This window comes from Cyrtonyx montezumae, unplaced genomic scaffold (assembly GCF_038088225.1).
Source record: "Cyrtonyx montezumae isolate F1298 unplaced genomic scaffold, pur_monq_1.0 scaffold_8, whole genome shotgun sequence".
Taxonomy (NCBI): Eukaryota; Metazoa; Chordata; class Aves; order Galliformes; family Odontophoridae; genus Cyrtonyx; species Cyrtonyx montezumae.
The window spans coordinates 47,836,178-47,859,268 of NW_027072089.1; the positions used below are offsets into that span (position 1 = coordinate 47,836,178).

The following is a 23,091-nucleotide window of genomic DNA, read 5'->3' on the forward strand; positions in this document are numbered from 1 at the left end:
CTTTCTGTTGCTTGTGTAAAGAAAAAACTAAAAAGTATGAACTCTGCAGTTTCAAAAAGATTGTCTAAAATCCTGGGTCTTCTTGGATCTACCCTCAAAATAAATAAAATTTGGGATATACATTTTCCTAATCAGAGTTTAGTTGAGGACTTGCTTCTGCCTGGGGGTTAGCAATGTCCAAAGACCAGAACTGCAGTATGTTTTTCTATAACTGTTAAAAAGAATGGGAAAAAAGTCACAAAAACTATAGTTTTTTTGTAATTCTTAAGGAATCTCAGTGGGTTTTTTTGGTTTTTATTTTTTTGGGTTTTTTTTTTGTTTGTTTGTTTGTTTTGTTTTTGTATACCAATGTTTTGAACATCATCAGAATTTATCAAAGATTTAATTTTGTTTAGAGTACTAACAGACTGTAAGGCCCAACTTCCACTCTATTAAGTGTGCTTAAGAACATCAGTGAGCTGAATTGTTACACTCTGTGAAGTTTATTCAGTGAGACTTCTTTCAGCATCTTTTGTCTCAGAATTTGCATTGTTCATTTGCATTTGTGTTGATTTTGAAATTGCCTAGAAATAGATCTTTCAATATCTGACTTGCCTTTTTGGTGGGGCTATCCCATTTTAGTTAATAAGACTGTTTATTTAGTGAAGAGAGTGAGAGGACTGGCTTTCTCTTCTGTCTGCATGATGTAGTCTTCTCCTGTGTTGTTGAATGGTCACAACCAAAGAAGCTGTAGTGAGTTCCTTTGAGTACACTCTTTTTTCATTCACCTTAAACCAATTTGAGATTCTCTGCATGGCAAATATTTTATACTAACTGAGAGCTAGAATCTTTAATTCAAACTTTCCATAACAAATGTGGTCACTAGAAGAATCGGTTTGACAGTCTTTAGGAAAAATCTTTTTGTAAGACCTTGTTCTCAAGAGATGTAAAACATTCCTACCTTCTATAAAAGTTTATTGTCCTTGCAGCATTCTGTATCTCAACAGTTTTATTAGCTGCTGCAACCTCGACCTCAGCTAGTCTCTGTATCCATTTCCAAAAGAAATACTACTCTGTCCTTTGCTTCTAGTGACTCAGGAGACAAAATCAAAGGGAAGTAGTCTCAGATATATCCATTTACAGGATAAATTATACCTGCCAGCATCAGTTAGCCAGTTTCTAAATAGCTAGTTTTTAACAAGGGCTGGTAACTTCAGCATACCAACAGCAGAAAAAGACAAATCAAAGCTAGTAGCATCATCTCAGTCCTTCTTATCGAACAGATCCTGTCTTCCCCAACTCTGCTTTTGTTTTCTGAATTCCTGTTAGTTCGCTTATAGGTATCCAGAGTATGCTTATAATTTATTCACTCAGTGGTGTGAATTTCAGCTATATGGATAAGCAAAACTACCACAACTAACATTTAATTTGAAAAAGCTTTGATTGAAAACCTTGAGTCTGTGGGTGAACAGCTTCTGTAACATTCTGATTAACTCTCACCTGTTGGATGTATCTGTGCTTACAACAGTAATTCATATGATCTGTGGATACCAGGGGACTAACTGAAGTTAATTTTTTCATTGTGTTTTCCCTTTTACAAATGGCTAAATCATTAAATACCAATGCCAGCACTGCCAGCACTGGTATATGTACAACAGTCTGGAAACCGTTCTTCAACGGTAATATTCAGAGCATAAAAATTATCTGTGTATTATCTCTCTGTCTGTACAAATTGAAAAGGAGAGAGAAAAATGAACTGTAGCAGAATATTTACTTATGGTATTTACTATATTATTAGGTAACCTTATTAATGATCAAAACTTCTGTCAAAAGCACCCGTTGTTGCCACTGCTAGTCTTATGATTTAATAAGTGTATCTGTCATCACTAATCAAAATGCTTTATCTGATGAAATTTCTTTCTAGAGAATTGATCAAATTCTGCAAATCATTTTGTTGACTAGGCACACCTGCTTTTCCCTGCATCGCTATTGCAGTGTGGCAAACACAACAGAAAACCAAATCAACCCCACATGCCATGTCACTCAGTTTAAACAGCTGCATAGCACTCTGCAATCTCTAACTAGCCTTGTTTCTTTTTACAGCCGTATCTTCACCATCTTCATTTACAATGAAAACTAATACACTGAGCACAACAGTGCCTAACTCTTATTACCCAGGTAACCTTTTTTTTTTCCTTGGCTTCAACCCTGTGTAAACTTTTTCATTACAAAAGTGCATGTAATTATGTTATTATTCTCCTTGCCATGGAAGTTTAATACGTATTCCATGTAACCAGTTGCTTACAGTAGCTTTCTGAAAGAAAACTCTGGAACGTTTATCAATCATTTACTGTTCTCTCTCTTTTTACCTTTTCTGCATTGACCTGCTTATGATGTATGACAGATCCATTTGTGCCAACTGCAATTTTAGGTGAGAACATTTCCCTTTATCAAAGTTATTACTGAAGTAATTTAGAAAGTCACAGACAATAGTATGCAAAAAGCTGTATTTTTATGCTCAAGGGAGGGGTGGTAGGCTTGTCTACACTGCGAATGCTAAAGACAGTTATCAGGCTTGATTTCTACAGTCACAGTGCAAGTCAGGGGAGAAAAAAGAGAAATAATTTTAACAAGTGGATTTGTGAGGAAATGTTTATGCATGTATTTGGAGTGATACAAAAGAATTTGATTATCACAGCAATTGAATCATTTTTTTTTCTTCCCTCAGAACTGAAGGTGTCACTTTTTAAAAGCACCTTTTTTTCTAATTAGACTATTCATGATGTAGAAAATCAGACAAAATATGGTTTTGGCCATCCACCAGCTATCATTTCTTATCATAATGCCGCAGTTTCTGACATGACTGTCGAAGTTTCAGAGAAGAGTTGGTATTTTGAACAGCAAAATGATAACATGACACTTACAGTAATACAGTTTATTGTGCATCAGGTGTCACAGGAATAAAATAAAATGGTAGTACTGTAGTAAAAACATACAGTTAAAATATACAGCATTTCCACAGGGAATTTGGGAAATCCTGTTATTGTCCAGTATCAGAAAGAGAGGGATTTCACACAGTAATAAAGTTATAAACATGTAGTGCCATTGTATTGTCAGTGCTGAAGTAACTGATCACATTGTGTCTTGTGTTTATTTACACTTCCTTCCCATAGTAACTTTAAACTACAGGGAAATATTTTAAATTGATAAAATACAGCAGTACAGTGTAGCAAGAGTTTGAATTCCAGTGTCAAACCTCTCTACTTTTACTATGATTGATGTTTTCTCCATGAATATTTTTTTATTCTTCTCCTTTTTCTTCAAATTGCTGTAAAAAACAAAAAATAAATAAGACTTCTTAAGTGATGGCTTGCTTTAAAATTCAAGTTAAGCAATCTTAAGTAGAATGAGGCATATAGGAATTACAAGTATAGGAATTTGATCTTTGAAAACTTGTTCTTGTAAAACAAGAGTGCAAGAAAAAGTGCATTTCGATGTGTTATCTTTGAGAAGGAACCAGTGCATTTTTATACGTTATGTAAATTTGGGAAAAGGTAGTGACTGTGACAATGTAATAATCTGCATGCAAATGAAATTTGCAGTGCCTTTTAACTGCCTGAGATGTTAAGATTTTTTTGTGTGCGCTTTAGCATTCATTCAACACTTCATCCAGTAGATGTTCTGACCTTGTGGGTGGGCAAGGAGAAAAGTGTTATCAGGAGAAAAACTTTGAGATTTCATATCTGAATTGTTCCATCTTAGTTAATCTTTTCACTGGTTTTGGTTGGCTTTTCTTTTGTTTGCAGTCCTTTGCAAAAAGTAATAGCAAAGATATTTGTTAGCTCTTTTTTTCTCACAAGAAATAATCTTTAAGTAAGGAGAGTTCAGATACCAGACAAACACATGCTGGAAGCAAAATAAATAAATAATCTTTGATTATACTTAATCTGTCAAATCTTGAATTAGTTCGGTGTATATTTTATGGTCCAATACAGCAACATGTGATTTCTCATCTCAGAAAACCTTCCAGATATTTCCACGTAGAAAATGAATTTTTTGTAACCTTACATGTTAGAAGTATGAATGGTGTCCTATTCGAAAGGATTTATCTCTCGGAAGTTGTTTATGACTGTTTCTATTGGAATAATGTTTTACCTGAGGTAAATCAAATTAGCTGTGTTAGAATCAGTTGAGGATTATAGCTGTTAACAAAAGCTGTGTTTCTGTTGCAACAAACACCTGCTGTTGCCACCTTTCAATGTTTTTAAGGTGTTTAAGCTGAAGGGTTGTGTGTAGTTAAAAGTGTGACCTCCTTGGTAGGCACAGGTATTGCAAATGGTTGAGCTCAGTTTTCTGTAAGAACCTCTTACTTTGGCCACAATACACTTACGGTTTCCAAATTTCTGTTCAGACCAACTTTCATCCAATTCATGCATGTTAGGAACTCCACCAAATAGAAAAATAAATAGTTAATAATGTACTTTATAAATGTGCAGCAATCTTACTTCTCAGTTTGGTATGAGGAACTTTTCATACATTTGAGGGAAAACTTTCATGCTTATTTTAATAACTCCAGAGAAAACTTGAGTGCTCAGTAGAAGCTTTACATGACAGCCATTAAATTTACGTGAGTGTAAGTCATGTTTTTCATGTTTCAGTTGTATGTATTACTGAAATTGGAGAAATAAGAGTTCTGTCCCAGAGAAGATAGTGTGCTGGGTTTGCAGATGCCTTCCATGCCATAAGTTCATATAATCGATAAATAAATATATTCTTTAAATTGTACAACTCTGTGGGAATCAGTAAGTGGGAAGTAGAACAACTGACATTACAGGAGAATTTAAACAGAAGGTACAGACTTCCCATTCTATACAAACATTCCATCTGGAAGAGCTCACCCTTCCAGATAGCAGAAATGCTGAAAAGCCCACGGTAGAGTGCTCAAAGGCAAACAAAAAGACTGTAATATATGTGGCTTCTTAACATACCATATAAACCAAGGAATATAAGTGCTTTGCTTAAAACAACTTTAAAAGATTACTCCTGAAGAAAGAAAAATAGGATTAATGTAACTATGAGAGATAAAGAGATGGAGAGAGGAAAATTGAAACAAAAGGATGAAACTGCAGCTTTCATAGCTCAAGATGTCCGGTAACTTTGCATTCATCCTAGTTATTAACAGTTTGGGTTACATGGGCTCCCCTAAATAAATAAATAAATAAAAATAAAGCAAGGTCTCTTACCTGCTTCTAAAATGGAAATAAGCCACCCAAAAATCATTATCTTACACTTTTTTTGTCTTCTGTGTCTTAGCCACTTTGTAGTTTTCAGGTGCCATTTCAACAGCAACATACTGTACCTACACTTTGTATACATTTCATGACATGCATCCCAGGGTGCTTTGCAGTACACTTTTATCACATATCAGACAGAAGTTGTCATATTTTCTCACTAAATGGTGAATCTGTTTTCCTCTAGGTTGGCTAAGGATAGCAAACCAGCATGAAAAGTAGTGAAATCCACATGCTCATGCCCATCAATTGTTCTCCACTTGATTTAGATTTAAATGCACCTTCCATACTGACTGTATGAGGACCAGATTTCATACATCTTGTTAGCAACATGAATTGACAGACCCTGAAATCATTCCTGAAATATGATTCATCAAACTTTGTGGCCTTAACATCTATTTCCAGTGATATAAGTATGACCATAATCTCACCTTTAAGGAGATGATATGGTAGTGTTTTTAGAATGTGAAAGAGAATCTGGGACCTTTTCATATAGAAAATAAGAGTAACTTTTGGCAGTGGTGTATTATGAATGTGGCAATATATATTTTAGTGCTTCCCTTTCATTCATTGTATTTTACAAAAGATTTTATTTTTTTTAACATATCTATAAATATATTCTCTTTGTAAACCTCTTGCTGTGGTTACTGTACAGCCAACGAGGAGTACTTTGGCCAAGTCAAATCCCTACATCTACAATTGCAGTTAAAAATCAATAATTCTTTGAGATAAATGAAATTATTATTTGGGTAGCTGGAAAATGTATTTTGATGATATTTTGACCTCAGAATTTGGGTGTTGTTTTTTTTTTGTGGGTTTTTTTGACTTCTCAAGTCTTAACTAGTCTTAAGAACTCTTATTTCAACAGGAAGAAAGTGTCATTGCTTCCTTAGGTAGAGAGCGCTTTCACATCTGTCTTTATTGCAAAGTATGCATTTTGATCTCAGTTACATCTGTGTGAATTGACTCACAGTAAGACAGCTTTGTGTTAGTACAGTTTATTTATACAGTGAAACTGAGATCAGAATCTGACTCATTTAGGAAATCACACTGTAAAGACTAAATTACAACCATAAAATTACCTGTAATTATTAATGTAGTACTGTTGCTTATGCCCTGTTTCCTTTTTCTCCTCCTCTTTTTTTCTCCTGATATGTATCTTCTTAAAAGTGCCAATCAATGGTAAGTTGCCCATTTGCCCCACGGAAGAGATGTGGAGGGTTGGGAGAATATGTGTTTCATCCAAATTTTAACCAGCCCACTGGTTTCTCCTATTTGTTGGCTTGCATGTCAGTTGGCACATAACATTTCATGCCTAATGTGGTGGCTCATGATATACTGTGGTCCTAAAGCATGTTTAGCAGCCAGTCAAAACATTTTTCCTGATCAGATGATCCTCTGCATTTGTCCTCTTGTAGTTTGTCTCCAGATGTTTTATCAGATTTACATTTCCATTGCAGTCCTAGCTCAATGAAACCATAAGCCATTTTGTGCATCGTTTTATTTTGCTCACTCCAAACATTTGCTCTAAATTTGCAGCGTAAAATATTGCAGTTAACTAATCTAAGAACTCTACAAGTCCTTTTTTATTCTATAGGACTTGTTGAAGTTTCAGAATGAAACTTCTATGCAGCTTAGAACCAAATGCCTAATTTAAAACTTGTTTATAATCAGCCAGTGTTATTTAAAGCAATATTATAGTTCGGACTGCTCTGCAATGCTTCCATTGTAGAACCATGGAATTTGCCTCATTCCAATCAGTCTTGCAATTTCCCTGTGTAAACTGCTCCGTGGATTTACTGTTCTTCTGGCACATAGCCTTCACAGACAGAAGCAGTATTTATGTCAGATTTCTGCCATTCCTCTAGAAATCTGTGTGATTAGCACTTTTGTTAATGAGTAAAAATGAGCTAGTACATTATGAGCTACTCTTTTCCTAGATGAAACCCATACGATGGGCAGTGACACAAGCAGCCTGGTCCAATCCCACACCTACAAGAAGCGAGATCCAGCAGATGTACCCTACCAGACCGGACAGCTTCATCCAGCCATCCGTGTAGCTGACCTGCTGCAGCACATCACCCAAATGAAGTGTGCAGAAGGCTATGGATTTAAAGAGGAGTATGAGGTAAGTATCAGGTCTAATGATCTGATTACTATGTCTTCTGCACTGTTGGCTTTATCTGTCTGCTACCTATACCACAGAATGGGATAAACTTACGATATTTTTCTTTTACTGTAACATGGTATTGCTTTGGAAGTCAAGTTCTACAGGCAATATTTTTCACATTAACTGTGAGATGTATTCATTATGGCAAGGAGGTGTGCACGTGTTCAGAGAGGTCCATAAGGCTATAAAATGTGTTCTGTGCTATCTTAAATTCTTCTCACTTTCTGGAAGCTCTCTCTAATCCTCATTGTTTTTCACATGAACTTATAGTCTCTCTTTTTGCTGGTATTTTTTGTTTGTTTGTTTTTCTTTCAGATTCTGTTTCTTTCTTTCATGCTTCAGTGACCTGTTCTCCACTGTTATCCTCTTAGTGTTAAAAGTCATGACTACTACATCCTGGCAAAGAATATAGGAGTGCAATATCATGACACTGCAGATCTTACCTTTCTTGTGAGATAAGTCTGTCCATCTAGGTAGAAAAAAGAAAAAAAGCAAAACGCATGTAGACCTTGCACTCATGTCCAAAAATATGGGCAATATTATACCTGCCTGCAAAAGTTTGTTAATGCTGTAGAAACTTGAGGAATATATTGCTCCTCATCCAAATCACATAGCTGAATGAACAGCAACATCTCAGCCTGGATTGCCTGTCTGACATGAGACTCTTTGAAATCTTCCCGGTCCAATATTTTAATTTCAAGAACATACAAATTAATGTCCTTTTTCCTCTTTTCTTTGTCCTTTAGCTCAGAATTTAAGGAGTTTATTCACATAAGTGGGTCTCACATAGTATTATAGGATGGTTACATCAAGTAGTTTCCCAGAGCAGTTTTTAACCCAAAGAAACAAGTAGCATAAAAATATTACCTCACAAAGGAAATATACATAAGATTGTCCACAGAGTTGGACTACAGATTGCCAAAATTGTCATAGGAGTGTGTGAGAATCTGTGAAATAATTTTCCGTTGTTGAGGTAGGAATATGGATTACATAAAAATTTGTGGAGTCTGATATGTGGCATATTTGAAGCTATCAACTTGAAACACTCTGATAACTTTTAGTACTTTATATGGACATGGATTCTGATCCAAGATGATGTGCTCAAACTAAAAAATAGTAATTGTTCCCTGTTCTGTGGTCTAGGAAACAGCGATCACCAGTGGCCCAGCCTGCTGTTTCCGGGGGCAAGTTATACTTGACAGAGACTGTATCTACCTCAGTGCATAGAAGTGACTCTTTGTCTAATGAAGTTGCACTGAACCTTCAACCCAGTATACAGTCCTAAATTTGCTTTCCTTGGAGCTAGGATGTGAGAAATCAGAGAAACAGTTGAAAATAGGTTTTGGTGTGATGTGATTCCAGTGTAGCTAGTAAGAAGCAGAGTGATCCCAATGCAATTTTAACTGTCTTCTCCAAGTAGAAGCCAGCAAAAAAGATCCCTTCGTGTTCTTTAAACTGGTAGAAAAATAAGGAAGGAGGACAAGCAAGCAGCGAAAGTAACATTTAAATTGCTTCCACCCTGCATGGAAAGCAAGTCTCTCTTTTGGCCTTGCACAGATGTGTTCTGCTGTAGAGGCTCAATGTACCATGCTTCAGTTTTGAAGGTAGGAACTCATGTATTCACTGTTGCAGGTCCATCACTACAAAGACATAACTAGTATGTTAGTTTTTACTAGTGTGCTTGTTGCTTGCTTTTTGCAAGAAATAGTGTTCTGGGGGAGTTTGTTGTGCTTTGTCATGACAGCTGTATGATATAAAAATTGTTTAAATATGTAATTGTTTAAACTGGTGTTTGTAGCATTGCAGTTTCAAAGCCCATGCTTCAGGCCCTTTCCAAAGTCAGTGACGACAATTTTTTTCTTTCCTCAAATGTAGAAAACAATTAATTCCCAGAAGGAGCTAATCACTTGTCAACTTTCATTTGTGCAGCTGACTTAAGCAAGTTTGTTCCTTTGAGCTTTTTATGACACTGTTATTTTAAAATGATGGAATTTTATTCTTGTCTTTGGAAAAGATTTGCTCAGCAGCCAAAACCCTTTGTACCAGCGTTAAGCCTAGAGGAAAGCTACAATTAATTTATATTAAAACAAGAAGACTGTAAAATGGAATTTATAATGCAACCAACGACATGGCTTTTTAACTACAGCAGATCAAATGATACTACAAAGAAACAGTTTCCAGGAAAATCACTTAATTTTAAGCTTACCAAGCTGAGAAATGGCATCCCATTACAGACAGTAGGTGTAGTCATGACTAATGACACTAGATGCAATACATTCAGGTGCAGTGTATAAATAAAGGGAGAATTAAGGTATTGCTGCATCTGAGAAGTCTTCTTTGTATAGGAAAATTTTTTATAACTAGAGTGAACTATAGCAAAGTATATATTTCAGGGTTTTTTCCACAGGCCTACTGCACTGTTGCTTTTTTTTTACATGCTCAATCTGTTGTAGCCCTGCTAAGACAGAGAATCTCTTTGTTTATGCTGCTGTCAAACTGATACTGTCCTCTTTACAAGGTTGAACGAGGCAATGGAAGAACTTTTTTCCTTATAAGTTATGAGAAGGATAACTGTCCAAATGAAAAGGAAGGAATGGTTTGGCAGGGGATTTGTTTTGAATGAAGTCTCGTACATGATTTTTGCTCTAACAAGACAGTAGGATTATATATTCTCAGCAGGGAAGGAGTTTGGTTCAGGAGAAATTCACACAGGATTCGCTCTGAAAATAAGTCTGTTGAAGTGAACAGAAAGTGAAGTAGCACATTACCCATTAGCGGCACTTCAGAGGAGTGAAAGGATACGGTGCACTTGCTGTCATGCATAGTTATAAGTGCTTTAAAATAAAATTTCATAATTAGGACCACAATTCACAATAATTGAGGCAGTAGTTCACAGTCCAAGTAATTTTAAGTCCTGTTGGCTTCACATGTGAGTTTCTGGAGTAACAAAACTGACACAAAGCGTAAAGGTTGAAAAATCATCTTTAACAATGGCGGACTGGTGCTTGATCACTCCCTGCTCCATTCTGCAGTGCAGTGACCCACTTGAGATGCTGAGTACCCTCAGACCCCATGTACAAGGCCTCAAGAGAGCACAGCGCTTAGTAGGATTGTGCCCTTCCATGAGGAGCAGAGATCCTTCGGCTCCCATTGCTGACAAGGTTTTGCTGGAGTATTAGAAGGGAAGCATCCTGGCTCTGCTCCTGCCATGGTGAGTATGAGGATTCCTGTTCCCTAAGGCAGAATCTGGCCCTGAGCTTTGGCTACAGCAGTACGGCTTTGGATCTGGTGTGTAGCTGTGTCTGCAGAGTAGCAGCAAAGGCAGACACGTCCTTGGCAGTGCATCAGTAACAAGTTCATGCCCATTTACCCTAGTGTTTCTCTGGTGTGGAGATAGTGTGGGTACATTACCATAAGCTGAGGACTTGAACACAGACCTTCATTTACGGCCTGGTGGAGTGTTAATTATTGGAAAGGATTGCGCGGAAATCCTTAAACTCTGGGAAATTTCCACACAGCTAGTCTGCAGTAGAGCTTTAAAATCCTTTCTATCCCCTGCCAGACCCTTAAGAAAGAAAAGGTTTTGGCTTGGTTCCAGCAGCATTAGATTGACAGAATAACATTGGCCTTATTTCACACACCTCCTCCCCCCCCCCCTCCCCCAACTGTGCATTATTTTAGCTGCTCCCCACTTCCAAAGCATGAGAGCTTGCACTAATGATGCAGAGGGCACATTGCTTATCTTCTTTCTGCATTACAGAAGCTAAACAAATAGGAAAGGAGGATTAAAGTGCTCTCTACATTTCACCACTGTTTTCCCATTTCACCTACCATCTTTTCAGACTTCCTAGTTTCATAGCACCTTACACTGTGTCCTTTCACAAGGATCAATATCTGTCAAAAGCCCTCATGTATGAGTTCATCTCCTTCCTAAGGAGAAGATGGAGTAGGCTTCTGTAGGCCAGCACAGCTAGGATGGAAAAGCAAAAGTTCCTAAAACATATGGTTTTAAATGTTTTATTTTAGACTATTTTTTGTCTTTTTCAATCAACAAAACATTTTACCTGTTCAGTGTGAATTGTTTCTTTGCCAAATAAACCTTTGTTGACATAAGACAGTCTCATATAGATTTCAGAGTGTCTACACAAGAACTTAGACTGGTTTAGCCAAATTGATTTAAAAACACACCTTTAATTAAACTGACGCAACGCCATGTAGATAAAGCCTTGCAAAATCAATTCCACATTATGTTCCATGACAGGGACTTCTGAGCTTCCATTATGTCAGAAACAGAGGTTCCTTTAAAAAGCCAGGGTTTGCAGTGGGTATCCTTCTCAGATCAGCCTCATTTACTGTCACTAACAGCACTGTGTCAGTAACAGGGTTCTAAAAAGGTTCCTCCAGATAGCATTAACTTTAAAGCCTTTCCCTCTCTGTCTCTCTCCTTCCTTCTCCTCCCATCCTGACATGCACTCCTTTTCTCAAGGCTTTGTGGCAGTTCAGCTATTTCACTCAGGAAGCAATTTTAAACTAGTATCATTAAAGTCATACTGCTCCTAATATGATAGAGTTACATGCTGTCAAGACACACTATACCGATTATGCTGCTTTTATGCTGTGTGGTCTCCAGCCACTCTGAGGGGTTGCACCAGTGTAACTATATTAATCTCTAAATCACTGCACTTAAACAGACAGATACTGATGTGAATACAGGCTCCGAGAGCCTTTCAAGGTCAGGGACATGAAATGTATTATCTAATGTATGTTAACCAATTCATTTCATTTTAGCACTTCTTAACACCTATTATAGATTGGTAGAAGTATTCTGAAATAGGTTCCCTGGTCATGGCCACTGTTTAGTTATACCTTGGGGGACTGTGGTCAAAGGTGATGATGAAAAATGAGAAGAGGATTTGGAAGTGAGTGTTGAGAATAATGGAGGGTAGAAACACAACATATGCATTGAAATAGAACTTCAAAGGTACATGGGTGGATGTGCTGTCTGTCAATGAAAACAGTGTTTTTCACACCATGTACTGTTGGCCTGTGAAATACCTGCAGTAAAAAATAGAACAGCTTTAAGAAACTAAAGAAAAACAAACTATCTTTAAATAGCATAAATACAAATCCTGGGCTTTAGGGACAGAAAATATTGCGGGCAAGCTAGGATTTTTTTGTGGAGGAAGTTTACCGCATAGTTCTGCACTTAAGGCTTTGCTTTCTCCAAACCACTGTTACACAAGTGTCTGACCTAAGACAGAAATCTGGTAGGGTTTCCTTTTTCTTCTGTTGTGCAAATGCATAGCAGAATCTTGTCACCTAAACCAACTCCTGCATCACAGTTTCTCTTCTTTTTTTGTTCCTCCTGTAAGACAAGCTCACTGCCACATGAAACTTCTGAGTCCTTTGCTTCTGGGCCCTGAAACTGAAACTTTGAAAATAGCAGGAGAAATAAGAGTTTTGTTGATGTTAAGGTGATATAACTGCTGATAGGTCCCAGCTGGTGCTGCTTTTTCTACGTTTGTTCTTTATGCCTGCAACTGGCATGTCTCACCTCCAATCTGTACATTTTCATCATGCTTTTTCCCTGATTTTATTTGATATTCTGCAGCACCTGCTGAGGCAGTCAATACCACAATCAGTACAGGTTATTTTCTATCCTGCAAGACACAAATTAGAAAGAAAGCAAAAAGACTCTGGAACATCAGGAGGGAATGGGGGCATTAGTACATGGTTTAAATACATGAAGGGCAACATATGTGTCCTCCAGAACTGGGAGAAAGATAACTGTTTTTCTTTCTTTTTTCTCTTTCTGTTTCTGTAGTAATGAGAAAACACATTAGAGTTTGGAAACATAGAAGAAATCGAAATATAAGTAAAATAGGGGGAATTTATCCTATGGAAAAGTATTGGAAATACTCCTCTGTAGAAATTGTTGTTGTTTTGGGTTTGTTTTTTTCTTTTTGTTTGTTCATTTGTTTGTTTTGCAAAATGCCATAGATAATTAGATAGAGGTGGAAAAAATCACCTTAATGTCCATTTGTATCTTTAGTCTGGGAAGTTGCAGTGGTTTGACTATTGGCATCGTAGATGTTATCTTCCATGCATAATGGATAACCACTGCTTAAGGTGATAAAAAGGTTTATATGTGAGTTTTAAGTACTCCTTTTCCTTTATCAAAGGACTGTGCTGAGAACACCCCAGTTTCTTCAGATGGCCATGGGCTTTGCAACAGCTATCCATGATTCCCAGGTGATTTGCCCCCGTGTGGGTTTATCCCATACTCATGGACACTGAAAGTCTCAGCACCGAAGAGATCATGTCTCAGGAAGTCAAAAGGAGTGGTAGCACCAAGGAGATGACATGTTCACAAATGATGCTTTGGTTTGGAAGTACTAAGGTACTCCAGATCAATACCAAGCGGTTGTAATGAAGTCATCCCAACCCATCCCTCAGTTCAGAGACACTTTCAATTTGCTTAACGTGCTGTGCCAGTTTTATACAATTCCGAATCTATCCAAAGTAGTTGAGAATTTCTGTTCTTAAATGGTTTTGAATGTATGAAAGTTGCTGCCACAGTATTTAATATCATTCATCAGTATTGCCTTCCTGTCCTGTACTGCAGAGATTGCCCAGTGATTGAAGTGCCCTGGGAGTTTCTAAATTTTGTTGTTTCCTTCTTCTGCTCTTCTTAAGTGCTTTCTCCTCCAATTTAAATAGATGTGCACATATATGCAGAAGCAGCTTTCTAGTTTGTTTTTGTTAAAGCAGGCTTAATTGGAATTTATTCTTATCACAGATTATGGACTTAGGCAGCTTATGCCTTCATTACAAAGGCTTTGGGTTTTTATGTTTGAATAATAAAATCGTGGAGGTGTGTATGCTGTACCCCTCCATACCCCTTCCATACCTTTAGGTTTACTTTCAGTGTGGAGTAGGCAGCTATTTGCTCGTGCTGTGTCATGGCTGGTACTGATCAGTCTGAGTTAGCTGGGTGTAGAGCTTCTGTATTCCTCTCCATGGTACCCCAAACACTCTGAACTCTGAACTGTGTTAGATGAACTCAGCATAACAAGAACAAGGAAGCCTAATTCACCCCAGTGTTTCAAAGTTAGGGTGCGTCCCAAGGAAAACCTAGTAACTTTTAAGTGCATTTGTCATAATGATTGCATCCCTTCAATGTTTGTTAGAACGGGAGACTGGTAACTGAATGCAATTTGGTTTTATGTAGATTTAGAAAGATTGTTTGTTTTGTTTCTTTCCTCCATCCCCAGTCCAACCGCCATAGCAATCTTTCAAAACTCATTTTAATTTTGCACCTTCTTTTGCTGGCCTTTGACTCACTTCTTTGGATCCTTTATTCAAGATCCTTTATTCTCTCAAGGCACTGCAAAATGTTGCTCAGTTTCTTCTGGAAGGATTTGCAGGCGTGTGCAATGCCAAATTGGAGCAATAAAAGAAATAGCTTCCAAGTCTCACTGATTGTTGTCAATTTGGCAGTGAGCAGAACTTCTGAAATCCAGTATCCACATCAGATAACTCCAAGTAATTAACACAGGGGTTATGCATTCTTTTTAATGGAAACAGTCAGCCTTTTTCCTTGTACTGCTTCCTCACATGTTTTGCATGTACACACATGCACATGCCTATTCTTTTAGTAACCAGTAGTCACATATCATTATGCTGTTTTAGTATGTAGAATCTGTTGCACATTTGTTTTCCAGCCTGCCCAGTCTTCTTCCCCTTTGGCAGCCACAGGTTGAGAAACAGTCCAGCTGCATTAAGCAGATTTCTCAGGATGTGTTTACTCTGTCAGTCTGTTAGACAAGTCATTTTTGCTGCATAGTCTTGCTACCATGCTTTTGACAGTATCACATCTATGCTGTGTACCTTTGGAAATTAGGGTTTAGTTTCAGATTTAGTCAATCTATGCACACTCATGGGTTATTGAACACCATGGCAGGAAACTAAATGAAGCCACTGAGCTTCATTTCACTCATGAGTTTCCAGAGGGAAATCTGCCAGAGCAGCCATGGCGCTCACAGTTCTGGGGTGATAGGTTAAACTTTCTAAATGCTAGTGACAAGTACAGTTCAAAAGAAATAAAAGTTTTTGAAGCTGTAGGCTGAGTATTCGCACCAGACTGACTTATTAATTATTCAAATAAGGGATTGAATATTTGATCACTATCTGTAATCCCTTCTTCAGTTAACATATTATTTACTTTTGAAAACTGCTGATGTTCCATACTTTTCCCACTGGACAGGCAAAAATGAATTGGTCCAATTTATGTGCTCAGAATAATACATTGTGCTTTAATGTTAAGGATATTATTCATTATCTCCTACTCATATAAGCTTCCTTACCTCCTTCATATTTTATTAGTGCCCTTTAAAAGACATAAAAAAATCAGTCGTGTAGTTATTCCATTTTAAATTATGCAAATGATGTTAAATGCAATTACAATCTATTCTTTTATTAATTATAAATACAACCTATGTGTTTTCTATGGACTGTATTTTATTCATTGCAAATAATTATGCATTTTAGTCTATTGCTGGTTTCATGACTAGATCATTATTATTGGATGTTTGTAAAGCAAGAGGAATATTTTTCAAATCAAGTTAGCATAATTTAGCTATTAGGAGTTTTAATTTAGCATCAGTTTATCCACAACATGCCTAAAATATGCATAATTTTCTATAATGCATTTGTTTTAAATAAGTTAAAATAGCCATCATGAATCTTTTAAGAAATGAAAAATTGTATTCTTGTGTAGCCTATGGCTTAGTCTATCTTCTAAAGAACTTTACTAACTGCAACACAACATTTTTTCTTAAACGTTTCCTAACCTTTCAGCGATTGTCCTGTCAATGGAAAAAATGACTGGCATTTTCCAGTAGGAAGGAATTTTTGGTTACAACATGCTGATTTGATGGACATAGGAAATTTTGTGGGAAATGATAAGTCCACTGCAATTGTGGTGGGCCATAGTTGGGCATCCAGGCAGGTTGGCAAAGCCTCCTTCCACCCCGCTGGTTCCCTGCCAGTGTCTGTCTGGCTCCTGAATGCCTTAGTGCAAATAGCCACTCCCCCTGGGAGCTCATCAGGGTACACGCTGAGCAATCCCAATGCATGGGCTGTTGCTGGGTACTTCTGTTCTCCAGCTGTTTGGCTCTGTCTCCGTCTTACTAATGAGCAGGTAGGAAGCCCTGGGTCCTCAGCCGCTCATCTGAGAAGCTGAGAGGTCCTGGCTTGTCAGCCAGCACTGAGGAGATGCAAGAAAGGAAGAAAGATGAGGAAGGCAGCTATGGAACAAAACTGGCTCCAGAGCCAAAGCTGGTGAGAAAAGTGGAGTGTTCATGGAAATAAGGCTGGCTTTGGGGACTTGCTAAATACTGTCAGTGAGAGAGATTCAGTATTTCTGAAATTATGCCGTGGCAACATCAGCCATGTAGAATTGTTGGAGTTAGTGGGTTTGGAGCTTAATTCAGGATTGATGAAAATTCCTAGTACTGACACTTCTTCACAAGACAGAAAAGGTTTTGGGCTTACAGCATGATTTGGAGCCCAAGGCAAGGAAGGAGCTTAAGGATGAGCTCAGTAGGTTTCAAACAAATGTAAAGGAATGACTCTTAATAAACATTCCTTTCTGTTCTATATTTTACTGTTCATCTAAATGGAAGCAACACCAGAGTTTTTGTATACACTGACATCAGACAAGTCATGGCTTGGACATGTTTGTGCCACAGTGACAAAACCTGAATGTCTATCCAGCAAGACAGTGCAGTTTCTTCCCGTTAAGAACTCAAAAAGATTCATGGTTGACAGTGGTGTGCTTTGGTGTATGAAAAAAATAAGAGCCTTGTGTTTATACAGGGTTAAAATGCATCTACCTAAGCCTATTTATTACCCATCTAGCTTCCAGGTGCCTGTGCAATTATTGCTCTTAATATGTAACAGTAAAAAACTGTATTATATATTAGAGAGCTTTCTGAATCTTTACAAGACAAGCCATCTCCACTCGTACACCATATACTAAAGGGGACCTTCCTTGATGCACAGGATGAGTTCAAAAGGAGACATAGCTGTGACTGCCTTTACTAACAGAGGTAGCTTGCAGAGAAGGGGATATAGACTGTACTCTTTCTAGTGAGATTATAGGTTTTTTGTCTTTATCTTACTCAAACAGGAATGGAAAGTTTCCTTTCTGAATGCCTCCCAGTGCTTGCTCTGGGCTGGTAGAGTCTCACTGAAGTCCTGGTTCCTGAAGTAATCATTAAGTTGAAGCATGTGATTAGTCTGGGTGAAGGCAGCGGGAATATTTTACCTTTGATGCTTAAATACTTGGCTGTATCACAGAGCTTAAAGTTTGGAAGTGAGAAAATATTACCATTCTAATTGTTTACAGTAAATACCCACACACGAATGATCTTCGTGGCTTTGTTTACCAAGAGCGACAACAAAGCAACAAAATTCCTGCATCGCATAACAGAAGTTGAAAAGGTGGGGTCAGATTTTGTGTCTTCTACTCAGGTTAGAAGCCACCTCCAACCCCTTGTGACTAGTTAGGAAAGAAAGAAGGTGATATAAATAGAAGGGGGAGGGCTTGCAGTGCAAAGCTCTGTTTAGATTTGTGCATCCTTCCAAGATCCTCTGAATCTGAGCAAGACTGTTGAGTTGAGACATATGCTTTTTAATCTTGAGAAAGACTGCGCACAACAGTTCTTCAGTCTATTATACCAGCATTGCTCTTCCAAGTGCTGTCAGCCTTTACTCATTGCTAGAACAGTTGAGTGTGGTGTTTGCATGAAGGATATTTCAGCTCATTGTCCTCTGAGTTAGGCTGTGATAGCTTTTGTTCAGCTAGCCTTGATTTTTATCTGTGCCTGTTTCCATTTGTCATTGGACAAAATGACTGCAGGAAAACAAAGTATTTCTGGTTTGTAGTTTTGCTTATTCACTTTGTTCACACTTCAGCTTCAGCTCTTATGCTCTGTGCAACACTGTCAGTACATAGCTTCTGTAAGGTTGGGATAATAAACTGCGAAGATTCTGTGAGTGAGGCAATCCTTAAAGTGGCACAGAACCACTTTATCAGCTCCAGTACCAAGTCTCTACCTTGTTTCCAGGGTAGTGAAATATCACTCATTCCTGGCTGCTGTAATTCCCCCTCAGGATATTCTGAGCTGTGCCAGGGATCAGTGTTACGTCTGCAATGCTATCAACAATTATTCATTATTTCTTATAATACAGGAAATCAGGAGCACCCAACAAAGCGATTAAGCAGCAGGTCTAAGGTGAACAAAAGGAAATATTTTTCACTCAGCACATAATTGCATGGTGGAACTCATTGCCTCAAGTTGCTATGAAGCCAAAATTATGAGTTCAAAAATGGGCTAGACAAATTCATTGTTAAACACAATGACTGTGTGCAGCCTCTGGCTGAGAAAGAGATTGCTCGGGAAAGCCATTGATTGCTAGAAGTTAAGAGGCTATAGTGGGGAAAGTATCACTCTCTGTTCTTTTCTTGGTCCTTTTTGTTGTTGTTGTTGTTGTAAACGTCTGCTACTAGTCTGTTGCAGAAAAAGCAACGGCATGTATGGACCTCTGGTTTGACCATGAAGAAGAAAATAAATCAGTGATACTGTATAAGCAAAGCAAACAATGCAATGCAAAGTTGTTATTTTTATTTTGTTTTAACATACTAGTAGTAAATATTATATAGTTCTAACGTCACTTTAGATTATAAAGAACACAAAGTTCTTTAAGTTAGCCAGCCTTACCCATTAGTTCTTCACTTCAGCATCTGTCCTGATCCACTGTCCTCCTTTTGGACTGTGAAATGCAGGATGATGAAGCTGTAAGGAAAGGTGGAAAAAAAGAAATTCACTTCCAAAAGAGATATTATTTAAAGTGTATAGCTCCTATCCTGAAGCCTAATTCTTGAACCTTTATTCTTAGCAGTGTCTTATAATATTAAGGACTTTGTTTACATTAATTAGACACTCTCAAGTAAGCAATGTTACCCACAATTCAGAACGGTAAGTGAATTAAACTGTTCTAGAAAGTGAAAAACTTCTTGCCCATTGGAGAAAAACTTGGAGAGTCTTATGTGCTTTTTGTAATTTAGCAGGTTGAGCTTCCAAACCACACAAAAGCATTTGTTTACATTCTGTACTGAGGCAAATACTTCAAATCTAGACAAAATTTGTATCTTGGTGCTTTCTTGTAATTTTATACACAGTTCCATTTTACCAGTTTTCCAATTTCTCTTCTTTTACATCATCGCCAGCTTGAATTTTACATTTTGATGCATACATTGCAGATCAAATATATAGAACTAGCAGTAGGTAGAACACAGAAAACTGAATCCAAGGAAAGGTCATATAAATTGCTCGTGCTTTTTGTGTGTTTAATTGTAGATCTCATTAGAGATTGACATATTTTACCTCCATTTGTCAGTTCTTTGCACAGCATTTGTGTTTGTTCTGCTGGTGTTTACTAAGCTCATCTATCTCTGCCACACAAAGGGAGCTAAAATAGTCCATGCTTTCCATTGCATTTAGGGCTGCTGTAAAGTTCTGGCTGTTCTGTGGATTGATTTTTGTTTTTGTAACTAAGACTATTTATGTTATTTTTGAGACCTTGTTCAAAACACTGTCTTTCTGACATAAATGGATCTTTCACGTTCCCGAGGCAGCAAGACAGCCTGGATGGGGTGAAAATACTTTTCCTGTTGACATACCTGTATTTCCTTTTGGCTCAAGCATGTGGGATTGCTTAAATTTCTTACAAGGGGTCAGTTTGGAACCTGATAATATAGTCCTGTTCCAGGAGCCAAGCAAAGAATTAAACTAATAAATTTTTGTGTAACTGGACGTGTACAAGGAGATCCAGTTGTGCTTCCTCAGCTTTTATCCTGACTTCTCACGAGTGCTTTCTCCAATACCAGAAACCTTCCCCACTGATATACTTGACATTCTACTCCATCCCCTCTTATTTGTGTGGACCCTGATACTCACTTGCAGACTGCCAGAAGAGGGTAATATGAGAACATTTATTGTCCCATAGCTATTGTAGGGATATTTGAAATCACTTAGGTAGTGTGGAATAGTGATTATAAAACCACAGATTATTCTGAGTTGGAAGGGACCCACAAGGATTATCAAGTCTAACTTGAGCAAGACCATGCAAAAATCAGACCACATGTCTGAGAGCATTCTCCAGACACTTCTAGAACTCTGGCAAGCACAGTGCTGTGACAGCACAGTACAAAATTACAAGGTGTGCCACAGGTGTTTTTTTTCCCTTTCTAGACCAGCCCGTCCCTGCCATGTCTCTGTCACCAGTGTTCTGCAACTGCCACCTCTTTTTCCTCAGTGTGGTGGACAGGACAGTCTGGGGAAAGTCCTCCTCCCTAAAATTGGGAAAAGCAAGGAGCAGGGGGGTAGACTACATGCATGGGTGAGTAAGGTCATCTGTTCATGCGTTCCTCCGCTTCACAGAGCAGCAAGTCCAAGGATCCCTGGAAACCTGACTGAGTAATCTAGAAGGTTGACCGTAACATGTTTTTTTATGGCATAACAAAAGATTTGAATGATGCTACCCATATGGCTGCTTTAGAGTGGAGAAGCCATGTGTTGGAGTGCTCAAGCTTAGTAGAGCAATAATGTAAAAAAAGCAAAAATGTTCATGTTCTTATTTCATTTGGGAAAAAAAAAGGGGAGGAGGAGGAAGGTATTATAGAAACACTATTTTTATTGTCACTAATAGAAGCTATATTTTAAAAAATAGTAAGTACATATGCATAAAGCAATGGAGTACTCAACTCACTATACAATTCTGTCAATGCCTGCTAATGTTCAGGACTCTTTCAATGGAGGACAGGAAAGTTATCTTGGTTTATGCCAAAATTCATTTGATCTGATGTCAGATCAAGTATATTTTAACTGATATGGCAAGTTCTACCAGCTATGGTGACTACAATAAGATTACTAAGAATGATAATTTCCCTACCCAAAATAAAAAAAAACCTCAATGTTTATTTTGGATATTGTCTCACATATGCTTTTAACTGTAAACTTATAAATTTACCTCAGCTTACAAAGGTTGACATGGGGCTAGGTAGGAAACAAGAGTGTGACGTGGTACCACTGCACCGACAGTTTTTCACTAAATCCAGGAAGTCTGCCATTATTGAAAGATTTCTTCTGGAAACATTAGTGTTGTTAGCAGTAGGATACTGTAAGTGTGGCTGAAAGCTAGAGTTTCAGGTTCACCCAACCTGAATCAGTTTGTCCCAGGAGCCTATTTTGTTTTGGAAGACAAACCTTTTATTGTAATCTATGTTGGGTGCTTCTGGAACGTTTCTAGGTTTGACACAACTTGGGCTGAAACATGATTTTGAAGGTACTGTGTCCTATGTCATTACCAGGAAGGTCTTCATCAATGAGCTGTCAGGTAAAACTGTAGTATCACAGGCTGAATTCAAATGACTTTTGCATCCAGCATTAAAAGAAATAGTGAAATAATATGCAATTCCAGAAGCATCCATTTTCAAGATTCCCCAAAAGAAGTAGATGCTTCCCTATTGCCTAAAGTTTGAGACAGGTGTCCCTAATAGTGATTTTTTTTTCAATATGTGTCATAGAATCACAGAATCTCAGAATGACTTGTGTGGAAATCAACCCTCTGGAGCATCTGGCCCAACCCCTATTCCAGCAGGGCCACCCAGAGCAGGGTGCCCAGGCCCACATCCAGCCACTTCTGGAAATTTCCAAGGGGGGAGACCCCACAACCTCTGGGTAGTCTGTACTAGTGCTTTGTCACCTGCACAGCACAGAAGTGCTGCCTGCTGTTCAGAGGGAACCTCTTGTGCTCCAGCTTGGGCTCAGTGTCTCTTGTGCTCCTACTGTGCACCACTGGAAAGACCCTGACTCCATCCCCTTGCATTTTCCTGTCATGTTTTTATATACATTAAGATCCCCTCTTGCTGAGCTATTGCTTCTCCTGGCTCAACATTTCCAACTCTATTAGCCTTTCCTTAGAGGAAAGGTATTCCAGTTCCTTCATCATCTTAATGTTCCCTTTCTGAACTCTCATCAGTTTGTCCAAGTCTCTCACAAGCACTACAGGTCTGGCCTCACCAGTGCTGAGCAGAGATCACCTCCCTCCAGCTGCCGGCAGTGCTTTGCCTACTGCAGCCTAGAATGTCAGTAACCTTTGTGGCAAGGGTATATTGTTCAACCTCGGGTTCACCGGGTCTTTTTCTGCCAGGATACTTTCCAACTGGGTAGCCTTATAGAGGTGCCTAGGGTTGTTCCTCCCCAGGTGCAGGACTTGGCATTTCCCCTCAGTGAACTTCATAAGATTCCTGTGAGACCATTTCTTATCCTGTCCAGGTCTCTCTGGGTGGCAGCACAACCTCTGGTGCATCAGACACTTCTCCCAGTTTTGTGCCATCTTCAAATTTGCTGAGGGTGCACTCTGCCCCATTGTCCAGATCATTAATGGAGATGTTAAGACAGATTTGGACCCAATATTGAACATCCTAGCACTCCAGCTGTATACTCTTTGGTCTATGTCCTCTCTAGCAGTCCAGATGGCAAGTCTGGTCCCTGCTGGACTGAAGTCTCTGAATCTCACAAC

The 23,091-nt window shown here is 38.3% G+C and overlaps 1 protein-coding gene across 8 annotated transcripts in view; it reads left to right on the forward strand.

Moving 5' to 3' along the window:
• PTPRM (protein tyrosine phosphatase receptor type M) overlaps positions 1-23,091 on the forward strand; it is a 449,220-nt gene that overhangs the window by 346,244 nt on the left and 79,885 nt on the right. For 3 of the 8 annotated variants that reach the window (XM_065752038.1, XM_065752030.1, XM_065752033.1), the window contains 3 exons: positions 2,083-2,157; positions 2,384-2,410; positions 7,211-7,398. In XM_065752038.1, coding sequence (XP_065608110.1) covers positions 2,083-2,157; positions 2,384-2,410; positions 7,211-7,398 — 290 coding nt within the window. The remainder of the gene's footprint in view (positions 1-2,082; positions 2,158-2,383; positions 2,411-7,210; positions 7,399-23,091) is intronic. The other 5 variants (XM_065752035.1, XM_065752036.1, XM_065752037.1 and 2 more) reach the window with 2 other exon arrangements.